The following is a 12,966-nucleotide window of genomic DNA, read 5'->3' on the forward strand; positions in this document are numbered from 1 at the left end:
TCCACTAAACCTTACACCAAACGCAGAACAGACAGAGGAAGTCTTCTGCAGGTTAGTCTTGTTCCAGGAGAAGTATAATGAAATTTCCTGAAAACAAGTTATTTATTACACAGAAACTGTGACAAAATAAATTAATTTTTTACAGAAAAATAACCACTGGAATTCAGACAGACAATATAGCCATCTACAACATTCATGGGATGAAGCCATTTCTGAATGTATTGAATTCACCTTAATATTAAGTTCCTTGGATCAACACACTTCATGTATATAATATCCAAAATAAAAATACTGTCTGCTTCTCTGATATAATTTCTCTAATGAAGATTTGGGGAGCATCCTCCATACATATGATGCAGACTCAAAAAAAAAACCCAAAACAAAACTCAATTTTCAATTCTACAGCGATATTTAAAAAAAAATAAATTAACTATGTTTTGGTTGTTCAAGTGCAGCCCATGAATTTTGGCAGATACATCTTGCTTTAGGTGTTGGGTGCTGGTAATTTAATGCTCCATTTTAAATAACTAGCCATTTGGTATAAATGCCAAAGATAATCTAACCTAGCATCTCAATCTGCATAAATCTCAGCTTCTCAGAAGGAAAACATTTAAAATGCTATGGCCCTTTTCCCAAAAGCTACTTTACAGAAACTGTGTGACAAAATGAACTTTACACATGTATAAAAATGCAAAATCCAATGAACTCTGAATATTTTTACTCATATACTGTCTTTTGCATCAGGCTCTCAAATAGTTGAATAGGTGGCATTAGCCTGTCAAGAAGCACATGCATACACACACAAGCACACACACACACATAGACACAGAGGCATACACACACATACACAGAGTAATCTGTGACATATTCTGGGAAAAAAAATGAATTAACTTATTCATGGACTAACAAGAAGCATGCAGCAGAAGAAATCAAACTTCTCAGCTTATTTCTGAGGATGCAGTTGCATGAGATAACTGAGGCAATCTAATAGTGTACTACTACCAGAAGGGAAAATCTTTCCCACCCCTTCCTTTGCACCTGCTCTTGAATTCATCTGACCTCTCAGTGAGCCAATTCAGCACACTAAGACAGCATAAAATTATTCACTTCTTTTGCTGGTTCAAACCTCTACTAGCTTAGCAATGCTTTCAGCACCAGCAAGTTAACAGATAAGCTCAATCTGTTTATTTCCTACCTTACACAGCTCCTACTTTCAAATGTCTTTCTAAATATCACCATATTCTTTCTTTTCATTTATGACACTATCACATGGAGATCAAGAAACCCTAGCAGCCAAAATGTATTGGTCAAATAAGATACAAAATTTTCAGAAAAGGATGCCAACCACCTCTTCAGTAACAAAAAAACAGAAAATGCTGTATATAACTCATAATTTCCTCTTTTAATCCATCATTGGCATATAAACCTCCAATAAATCTATCATCCATCCTCAGCTCATTTTGGCAGTCAAAATTCTCTCATCAACATGGTGATGGGACATGGCTTCCTAATAATAGTAGCTTAGTTTACCGCTGCTCAGAAAAACTGCAAAGAATGGCAGGAGTTCTGCAGTCATATACAAACGTGAAACATTAATTTTGCCTTCTGATCACATCATTGCAAAGTACATTTTATTAAAAAAAGCCAGAAGCAAACTACTTTTGTCTCTATGCTTTTGTCATTAGATGCCAGTATTACAGCAACAGGAAAAGTAAAAAGATGACAAGTATTGTTTTCCACCATCCATTTCATATTTATTTCTTTTAATTTTAAGTGCTGGTAGCCAATAACTACCAAGTCCAGTAAACCACCAAGTAGGAGTTAGAAAGCTTAATCTGTCCCTTAACATAACGTTCTGATTTTTCCATTAGCAATTTTTCTGTCCTTTTCACTTATACAGAACAGACCCCTCTTCAACCAATAAACTAGCCAAGAATACATTTACTCTCTTGTCCTATGCAAAATCCTCACACTAACACAGATAGACAATCACATAATGAGACCCATTCCCAGAATTACTATTAGAAAAAAATGCATCCTTCTGTTTTAAATGTGACTATTTTTCTCATTCACAAAATGTCAGGTGAGAGTTTTACTTGCTCTGTAATTTCAAGAACAAAGAAAAAAAAATCAGGAAAAAAGTCTCACTTGTGAAATATGGTTGATTGAAGATTCCATGCGCCGAAGCTGGGATGCTTGGATATCCAGCATTTGAAGAACATTGTTGGCCAAAGTGTTGATCAGATAGGCTACGCTTGCTAATGACTGGGTTGTGTAGGCTTTGGTTTCTTCCAGAGCTCGCTGCTTATCTGCTGACTAAAAGCAGAAATAAAAGGTTTATTTAGTAAAGTCTCTCACACAAAGATTCTTGTCATTAACTCCTTTGCCTGTCTCTAAAAGACAAAGAATTACACAAGTCAAACTAATTCTACATCAAAATTACCATTTTTCCATTCATTCCACAAAAGATACTAACTTTCTATTTCAAGAGTTTCTGTTCTTTATAAAGGAATTAAGCTAGTATACCTGCTCATCTTTTCTTGAAATACTTAAAATGCAACTTCTTATACAGTATTTTAGCAATAAATTTTAAAAGCACTCTGAGATACTTATTCTTGAGTTCTTCTAAACTTTGTACTTCAATTAGATCTTGTAACAGCCTGCAAGGACCTGCCAAATACCATATTCCTCATCTCTCCCAATTATTTAGACCTCATTAATGCCACAAATGGTCGTTTACAGTGAACGAACTATAACTACCCCTTAAAATAGTAGCTGAATAAAATGTGAGAGGAATCATTTTTAAAAAGAACAAGTCCATGTTTTCTTTTTAAATATGTTTTGTGCTTTTCACATTGCCAGTATTTTTTTCTATGAAGAATCAGTATGATCCATTTTTCTAGTAGTAGAACACCTAAAAATATTTAGGCCATCAAGCCAAAATACATCCATTAAAAGTCTAAAAACATGCATACATTGCAAACAACATTAAAAATAATAAGCTAAGAGTCTAGTTGTCGTGGTTTTGTGTTTCTCCTTGAATAATAGTTAACATCACTAAGATCAAATTCAGTGCAAAAAATACAGCTTAAAGCAATGGTAAAGCATACAATTAAGATGCTAAGAAAATTTCCAGTTTCCAAGGCTTTGGAATACACTGAATTTAACTTTCAGATGATCTTTAGCCACCTCACGGGCTGATAGTGCTATTTCTAAAGCAACAGTTGACTAATGTTCTCTAATCCCACCTGCCATTTTAATATTGTATTTCATAATTTCCTTTCCTTTACATATTATTCACAGAGGTTGGGTATTATTCAAGAAATGTGCTTTTATTAGAGGGGGAATACAAAGTCAATTCCATAACTTTCAGCACAAGCTGAATCCACCATCCAATTTATTGTATGTACCTTGTGAAACACTGAAAGTAAGCATTTCAGGAAAATAATTCTTACAGCCCAAGATATTTCCTTAGACCTTGTAGTAAGACTCTTAAAAGAAGATTGCTAGCTTTCAAGAAAAAAAAAAAGCAAACTCACATATAAACACAGACACAGGACTTCAGTTAAATGCTCACGTGAAAGATACTCAAAACTTTTTCTTTCCTAGCAACCTCTCCTGTGTCCACAAACAGCAATGGTAACTTGTGTGGCCTGTTAGCATTCCTTCTTCTTGCAGGCCACACTGGTACTCCTTCCTAGTCTGCTTCTAGAAAGGAGGAGAGCGGCAGTTGCTTTTCAGCCACAGAAGAGCTTCCACAATGGTGCAGGAGGGGAGGAATGCTGTAGAAGGTAAGCACGCTTGCCTGTGTGTTTCTTTCCCATGCAGCAGCCAAAACCAGACTCAGCAGCAAAAGGAACTGAAAATTTTAGGAGACAGCTTCTCAGGGCACAGTATGATGATGTTCCCCAACACGGCACGCTTGTAAAGGCTGCCTTATATCCAGCTATAAAGTTAGATAACTGCTCTCCCCAGAGCCCATTTAAGAACTCATGACTTGTAGCCAGCTGGATAGCATGTCTTTTATATAACAGAGCTCCAAACTCAGCCTAAGGACTCCCAAGCGAAGGAATAGAGAGCTCTTTGCCTCTTCTCTCACACTGTTGGCTCATGCACTCCTCCTTTCCCTCTCCCTACTCATAAACTCAGCTCAGTCTGCAAATATCACTACAGCAGGCATACATGCTACTGGACACTTTCACAGCTATTCAAACAATTTCTGAATGGCAATAATAAAAATGACCAGAAGCTTGTCAGTTTTGCTCTGCAGCTGCTGACAAAGTCTATTTATAGAAGCAGAAACTGCTGATTTACATTGGCACACTGTACAACCAGAATAGCTAAGCAGAAGCCAGCAAACACATTTTTTCATTAATAGTCACAGTGTTTGAGAACAAAAGGAAAACAATCTATCATTTTAGAAATTATGACCCTCTGCTATGATTTTACTGCTTAAAGAAGCACAAATACACATACGTGTTCAGAGCTAGTCCTTCCACTGATGTAACCTAATAGCTAAATAAATTCAAGTCACCCCATTCACATGAGTTCAAACCAACTAGGAACTGGCTTCTCAATGTTCAGACACATTAAAAATTTCAAAAAACAACAATCCTATAAACACATTTGGAACTATTATTAGCACAAAACCCCTTTTGATTGAGAGGTCTAGTTTGTGTATTTGGCTGATAACCTGAACAACTATGATTTGCTCTGCATGCCTTTATAGAGAGCCCAAAATTCTCTGAAGCAAACTCCACTCACGCTTGGCACAGCAAAATTAAAGTTTGAACTTTCTCCCTGGATACTGAAAGATGCAGCATGTGTTGAATTTTCAAATTAAAATGACTATTTGAACCTACTGTTGTCAAGCCATTTCACAACAACAAAAAAAATTAATCAGTGATAGCGTTTTAAAACAATCAAGTTTACCCTAAAAACTTTCAAGAGATGGAAACTTGAGTCTCTCACAATCACTAGGAAAAACAGTCTAGAATACTTACAGCAAATCTAAAGTTCCTATGTGGAGATTTAATAATGAACATCAGTTAAATTTAACTTGAAATGGTAAGTTGTGTTTAGCACAAAATCTAACTTTTAGTTTGGAAAGTAGATTTCCAGACATGGTATCTTATCATATGCTCCAATGTAACAAGCTTCCCATGTATACTCGCAATGCACATCAAATCATATTGCTTACAACTGCTGCCATGCTCAAACCTAGCAATGGATTCAGACAACTAAATGGTACACTAATAACTGACTATGTAACTATGTAACTAAAGGGATTTCTGCAAATAAGATAACAATTTCAAGTTATCATTAACCAAATTCAAACATAATCCTCATCAGTCTAAGGTCTGATATTCTGATCTTCAGAACACCAAAATACCAGCCAATATGCTTCATACCTGACTGTAAGGCAGGCAAAAAGTTATTTCGATATCCAAACCTACCAAAATTCTCTAGTAAAAGTTAAAAATAATAATTCGGCCCAAATCAAACTGAGAGCCTCTCTACAGTAGTTTCAGTAACCTATGGAATACTGTTGCTACATAGAATATTGAAAACAAGAGAAACATATTCTACTATGTTCATTGTAACAAAATAAAGACTCGTTACTGTGAATACTTAAGGATATTAACCAGAATCCTTGAAGTCCTTCAGGTTCTCAGAAACGTTACAGTTAGCATGGTTAAGAACTGGTAGTAAGTATGTTTTCAGCTTGAATGTTTCAGCTGACCTAAATTAAATACCATGATATAGAACATTGAATACCTCTCCATTTTAAAGTCTTTAAATATCTTTAATATAGCACTCACGCACATAAAATTCTGCACGTCTATCAAAAAAATGGACATCATAACACCTATACACACACCACTCTAAGGGAAGCAATGCTTCCAACTGTTAGATCAGCTTGATTGGTACTTCATTTTAATGGATATTAGATTTAAGAAATCAAAGTTTGACAAATAAGTCTTCTACAACACTGCCAACACAGGCAGCCTCTCATTCCTAGTCCTACCACATCCATTCAGTTGCAACAGTACTGTATTTGTAGGGCCGCGTGGTGGATTGAGTACCCAATCTAGTTTACAAATAACCTAAGAAATAAATGGTTATTTTAAACTCCAATCAGTTCTATTATCTTCCCTGCCATGCGAACTTGCAAACACTTGCCCTACAAAAACTAAGTAGATGCCACAAAGAAAGAGCAAATTATGTTTGCTGAATTATGGTTTGAGCAACTAATCATGATATTGTAGAGACTCAGGCTCTAGTTTCATTAGCAGTACCTGTGGAAGTAGAGGTCCCCAATACAAATTGCACCCTCCCTTCGCTGTAGTATAATAGACCAGGAGGTGAGTCCCAAATGAAAATTATCTGATCCATAAACCAAATTGCAAGTTTTCCCTCATCCAAACCACTGCATAGCCACAGAACACAAGGAAGCACACAATCAAGAATAAAAATGGAAGAACTATCCAGAGTTGCTCTGCTTGCTAGAGAAAAGGAACAAGTGCTGGAAAGTAGACATCACTGCAGTTTTGGAAGCCCTTCACTGCCTATATATTTTATTTTTTCTTACAAGACCTGTGCACAGTGCCTCATTTGTTTCCTTTAATATTTTTCCACTAACTGTGTTAAGGATGCTGCTGCGTCTCCACCTCTTAAGCTTCCAGCTTCAACTTTTCAAACAATGTTAAGAAGATACTTGAGCATAACAGCTGGATCATCTTCAAAGCCTTAAAAAGATAAAATGTTTAGATCATTGATGTCTTCTGTGCCCACATTATCCAATTTACATGCAGCAGCTTAGCATCTATTCTGTTTATCGTTTTTCTCCACACAATACACAGACCAGGTGGTCCGCGCTGACTCACAAAGCAGCATCCTTTTCTCCTGCTCTCAGCAGCGAGAGCACCATTTTAACTCACCACGGAGAGCTCATCTGATGCTCCTGCCAGCCACATATGGGGTGAGGATGTTCTCAGCTACTGCTGGGAGAGGCTACCTCTGCTGCAGGAGGAACTGGTCCCCCATGCACCCAGACACAGCAGCAACCATTGCTCTGCCCAGCTCTCCTCTGGACAATGTTTTCCATTTGTAGGAAGCACCCCCTACTAAAATGGTTGTTTTGCCTCCTCCAGAAAACAAAACAAAACTATAGACTAGATAGAAATATTTCACAGGACGGATCCAGTCTGAGAGCTACAACATAGACTACAGCAACAACTCTATACAAAGCTGGGACTTTTAGGTAACAGGAGAAGATCAAAGTCATTCAAGTCAGCTATGAACGCACAGACTTCAAATTCAGTCCGGAAAGGTATGTATTACATACACAGTGCAGTAGTACGTGCTTGCTTTCAGACACTGCAGAATTATTAACATTTTCCACTTCTAAATGCCAATCCAAAGACGGACACTAAGTCTAACACAGCTCATACAAATCTTCACCTGAAAATATTTCTCATTTTTGTATTTCATTCTGTAACCCACATTGCTAACATTAGAAAGGATGTGGAATTCAACCTAAGTGCAAAGATGACTACCTTTCATGTCAGGATGCACATCCTAGGCATCACTTTTTCTAGCCACTCTGAAAGTTCCATTTACATAGCACAATTACATTACCGGATTTGAATAAGGAATGGCCCGGACTGCTGGCTATATAAGATACCCTTTTACTTCAGGAATTAAACCTCTCAATGTTTTTTGTCCTTCCTAGGGAAATACAAACTTTTGTATTTCTAAAAGCAATATAAAAACAAATTACAAAGAAGAAAAAATTATATTGAATGGAGAGTGTGGGGCATATGAGGGAATAAAACAGGCAACAAGGTATGCAAAATACCAAAATAATTTGGCTATATGAACAGTAAAAGGGAATCTTACATGCAAAGAGCACACGGAGCACAAAAAGCAGGGCTAGAAAGGAACCAAAAATATAATGCATTCTCCCACCCCAAAGTGAGATCAGCCAGAACATAGTGATAAAATCTGTTATGCCACTATTAAGAACTTGAACAATTTTGTACAAAAAGACAGCTATTAACGCAGAAAGAAATTCTACAAGGAAACAAATGATGGAGGCAACATAAGCACTATACTAAGATTTACAGAGTATCAATCCAACTAGATGAGAGAAGAAATGCTACCAAATTACAAGAAAAGGGAAGACTTCAAAGACAGCAACACATTAAAAAAGAAAAATACAGCTTTTATGAATTGGAAAGAGCTAATTATGAGAGGTCTGAAGGTGGTGCATGAGAGGAAGTGCTAAAAGCTGTTGGCAGTTTAGTTAGTTATTGTAGCTAGGTTTTTCCTGCTCTAGTTCTAAAAATAAAAAAAAACCAAAAAATTATTTATTTTATCATCCGTCATCATCAACTTGGAAGTTCAGAGTTTTCAGTTGGGCTAACAAAACTTATATAATGAATTCTATTAGATGAGCCAAAAAGTCTGGACATGATAAATAAATTGTGTTTCTTATTACAGAAGATTAACACAAGTTGTTGACTTTAGTATCAATATGACAAAAAAAAAAATTCTTCCAAGATTAATACTCAAGTATTGAATTGAGAGGAGAAAAAAAAAAGAAAAAAAAGAGCTTTTCATTCCTGAGCCTATCACTCACAACTAGCCTAAACCTAAAACTCTCTTAGAAAAAAAATGAGTTCTGAATGGAAAAATCCTGATTCATACTCAAATCACTTCTACAGTGTACAATGCATTTATGCAGTAATATTTAGGTGTCAAAGTGGAAGCTGAGGTTAAACAGTTTGACATGGGACTAACTACACTGAACGGTGTGTCCAGAATCTAATAATCACTTCCACAACATATACAGATTCTCTTGCTATTGTTCAAAACAGTACTGTTTAGTGAAACAAAACTCATATTTAATATATGTGACAAAAAAGTAACAGTGACATTTTAAGAATGAGACAGAAGATTAGTTTCATTTAATCAATATAACAGTTGTTTCTTTTAATTGCTGTTAATACAAACTCAAGCAGGCATTTGTCTTAAGAGCAGCAAGCAAAACCCCTCAGGTTTCTTTTGAGGTTGCATCGGCTTCAAGAAGCCTCAAGAACAAAAGCTGCATGCCACAGAGTTCAACATGCTTGCATTATTCAGTACGAAATGTGCCCAACTGTGATACTGACAAAGCACACTTCAGTTTTCCTGTGAAAAATAGAAGACTGAGCTCTTATATCATCCTTTCCATTTTAATTGTTGCTGAATTCCTTGAAGTTACTGAAAGCCTCATACATAATTAAATATTTTACACACATTTATTCAACTGCACAGATGGTATTTGCTTAGCCTATCCAAGTGCTTTCTGAGATCCCTTCATAAGCTAGAAAAAAATGATTGAGAAGAAAACTGAGCATCATTAATCCAATAATTATTCCAAAACCATGCCAAAAAGTTACATAACTGACAGTGAAAAATACAATAGCTTTCTGTTTTAACAAACTACCTCATTAAATACTTACTTGCTAAAGAGTATCCCTTACTCCTTCTTCACTGCCAGAACCGCTCATTCCCAGCATGAAAAACATGTACCATACAATTCATAAGCAGTTGGTCTATAAAATGCAGGTTAAACAAGCATGAAAAAGCAGAAGCAAACACTGACACATTAAAACAGAAGGAAAGGAGATCTCCCAGAAACCTCAAAATTTCCCTTTTGGATGTGCAGGAGGATACACATATTCCATTAGTACATTGAACACAGAGGGAAACCTAGCCTACCTGTTCTTTAGTATAACCAGAGCACTAAAGTACTTGACAGTTGGGAGTAAATTTTTTTGCTCCCTGTCAATTGTAAGACTATTCATCTCTAAGTGTAAACATTTTTCTCTACATAATTGCTTATTCATGTAACTACTGCTGTTACCATTATTTTAGGAAGAAGGAGGCCTAACTTGACCGGTTTATGACCCTACTCAAATGTATACAAGTTTATTTTAAAATTAAGTTGGTAGTCATCTAGTACTCTACACCCTAAACATCAGGAATTAATCAAATGTTAAGAAACATAAGCAAACATTTCAGATATGAACAGGAAACACTTCTTCACACATACCCTTCCACAAATGCACTAAGTTCTTTGACAACTTGCTATTATTCTGTATTCAAAGGAATGCACAAGCAGCAAGATACACTGAGACCACGTAACAGGGGAAGCAACAAGGTATAAGCATCTGTCAAACTGAAAAGTACGTTTCTTCACAATTGCATCCAAAGTCTCTACTCAACACCTAAATGAAGGCATTTAAATTGCCATTCACACAAATTTCTTTTAAAATTTAAACACCTTTAAACATGAAGTTACTGAACTCTTCTGAACACAACTTAAAAGAAATGGCACTTGGACTACTCTCATAGTACTGTGAATCCTACATATTCTACATCTAATCAAACACATCATCTTTTGAGCTGAGATCACACAGCAATCAACACCTGTATAGGTGTCGTGGTTTCAGCTGGGACGGAGTTAACTTTTTTGCTAACAGCTGGTGTAGCGCTGTTTTGGATTTGTGATGGGAACAGTGTGATAGCGCACTGGTGTTTTTGATTATTGCTAAGGCCTCTTCTGTTCCTCATACTGCCCCACCAGCAAGTAGGCTGGGAGGGCACAAGAAGTTGGGAGGGAATACAGCTGGGACAGCTGATGCCAACTGACCAAAGGAATATTCCATGCCATATGATGTCATGTTCGGTATACAAAGCTGAGGGAAGAAGACGGAAGGCGGAGGGCATTCGAAGTGATGGTGTTTGTCTTCCCAAGTACTGTTACGCGTGATGGAGCCCTGCTTTCCTGGAGATGGCTGAACACCTGCCTGCCAACTGGAAGCAGTGAATTAATTTCTTGGTTTGCTTTGCTTGTGTGTGCAGCTTTTGCTATACCTACTAAACTGTCTTTATCTCAACCCACGAGTTTTTCCTCACTTTTACTCTTCTGATTCTCATCCTCATCCCAACCAGGAAAGTGAGTGAGTGGCTGCGTGGTCCTAGTTGCCAGCTGGGCTTAAACCATGACAATAGGGAACTTCAGTATTTGGGCCAAACATAATCATTACAGAAGATACCAGTTTTTGAATTAAAAATGCATAAATCTGTCATTAAATTTTATAATTCAAACAACATTCAAAAAGCAAGCAATAAATGCAATATTTAAAAAAGAAAGACATTTCCAAATGCAAGGTTAATTTCTTTCATCATATTCCACTGATATAAATATAAATATGGTTATTTCCATTTTTATAATTAAATTATGATGATAATTTAGCTTAATTTATCTGCATACTAATAGAAAGCACGCTAGCTGAGGAATATACTCTTAGTATTCAGACTTTTGGAAATTATTTGACATTAGGTTACTCTTGTTTTTCATATTACTAAGAAACTGTAATGATTCACTAAACTTCCTGATCATAAGTGTGACTCCCTAATTTTTAAGCCAGCTGAAACTCAGAATCAATAATCTGCTGCAGTCAATATCAGGTTATTCACATTAAGTTGAAGACTTTTGTTTGCATTGCAGTTGACTCATTTCATATTTTCATTTCTGTGCTGAGCCTCAAAATGTAGGATTGATTAACAGCTAGGAAAGCTACCTTTCAAAGAAATATACATGAAGCCTGACCTCCTAAATGGAAAAGCAACTTTTTAAAATACATACGGCTTCCAAGCTTCCTGTCAAGCCAAGACAGCTTCCTGTCACTGAGGGCAAAACTAACTCACTGATTTGAAATCTATGACAAGAATATCAGTCTATTGCACCCAAAATAAAAAGATAACAAACGTTAGCTGTGGACAAGCACAGCTTCCCTGACGTTTAATCAGTTGCGCCACTGTTTTCATGCTGCCAGCATCACTGCAACAAATCACGGAATCACAGAATCTTCAGAGTTGGAAGGGACCTCTAGAGATCATCTAGTCCAACTCCCCTGCTAGAGCAGGATTGCCTAAAGCACATCCCTCAGGGCTGCATCCAGGCGGGTCTTGAAAATCTCCAGAGAAGGGGACTCCACAACCTCCCTGGGCAGCCTGTTCCAGTGCTCTGTCACCCTCACTGTAAAGAAGTTTTTCCATGTATTTGAACGGAACTTCCTATGTTCTAGCTTGTGCCCATTGCCCCTTGTCCTGTCGCTGGGAACCACTGAAAAGAGCCTGGCTCCGTCCTCCTTAAACCCACCCTTTAGGTACTTGTAAACATTAATCAGGTCCCCCCTCAACCTTCTCTTCTCCAGGCTGAAGAGTCCCAGCTCTTTCAGCCTTTCCTCATAAGGGAGGTGCTCCAGTCCCATAATCATCTTGGTTGCCCTACGCTGGACTCGCTCCAGTAGTTCCCTGTCCCTCTTGAACTGGGGAGCCCAAAACTGGACACAGTACTCCAGTTGTGGCCTCACCAGTGCAGAGTAGAGGGGGAGAATGACCTCCCTCGACCTACTGGCCACAGTCTTCCCTATGCAGCCCAGGATGCCATTGGCCTTCTTGGCGACAAGGGCACACTGCTGGCTCATGGATAATTTGCTGTCTACCAGGACCCCCAGGTCCTTCTCCTCAGAGCTGCTTCCCAGCACGTCCGCCCCTAACATATACTGGTGTTTGGCATTCTTCCTTCCCAGGTGCAGGACCCTACACTTGCTTTTGTTGAACCTCATTAGGTTCTTCTCTGCCCAGCTCTCCAGCCTGTCCAGGTCACGCTGGATGGCAGCACGGCCCTCTGGAGTGTCGGCCACCCCTCCCAGCTTGGTATCATCAGCAAACTTGCTGAGGATACACTCTGTCCCCTCATCTAGGTCATTAATGAATATATTGAACAAAATTGGTCCAAGTATTGACCCCTGAGGGACACCACTGGTTACAGGCCTCCAACTGGACTCTGTGCCGCTGATCACAACCCTCTGAGTTCTGTCACTCAGCCAGCTCTCGATCCACCTC

At 37.8% G+C, this 12,966-nt stretch overlaps 1 protein-coding gene across 18 annotated transcripts in view; it reads right to left on the reverse strand.

Moving 5' to 3' along the window:
• ABI2 (abl interactor 2) overlaps positions 1-12,966 on the reverse strand; it is a 67,161-nt gene that overhangs the window by 33,502 nt on the left and 20,693 nt on the right. For all 18 annotated transcript variants that reach the window (XM_074595920.1, XM_074595917.1, XM_074595919.1 and 15 more), the window contains exon 2: positions 2,149-2,316. In XM_074595920.1, the coding sequence (XP_074452021.1) occupies positions 2,149-2,316 (168 nt within the window). The remainder of the gene's footprint in view (positions 1-2,148; positions 2,317-12,966) is intronic.

The sequence above is a fragment of the Larus michahellis genome, chromosome 7, assembly GCF_964199755.1.
Source record: "Larus michahellis chromosome 7, bLarMic1.1, whole genome shotgun sequence".
Lineage (NCBI taxonomy): Eukaryota > Metazoa > Chordata > Aves > Charadriiformes > Laridae > Larus > Larus michahellis.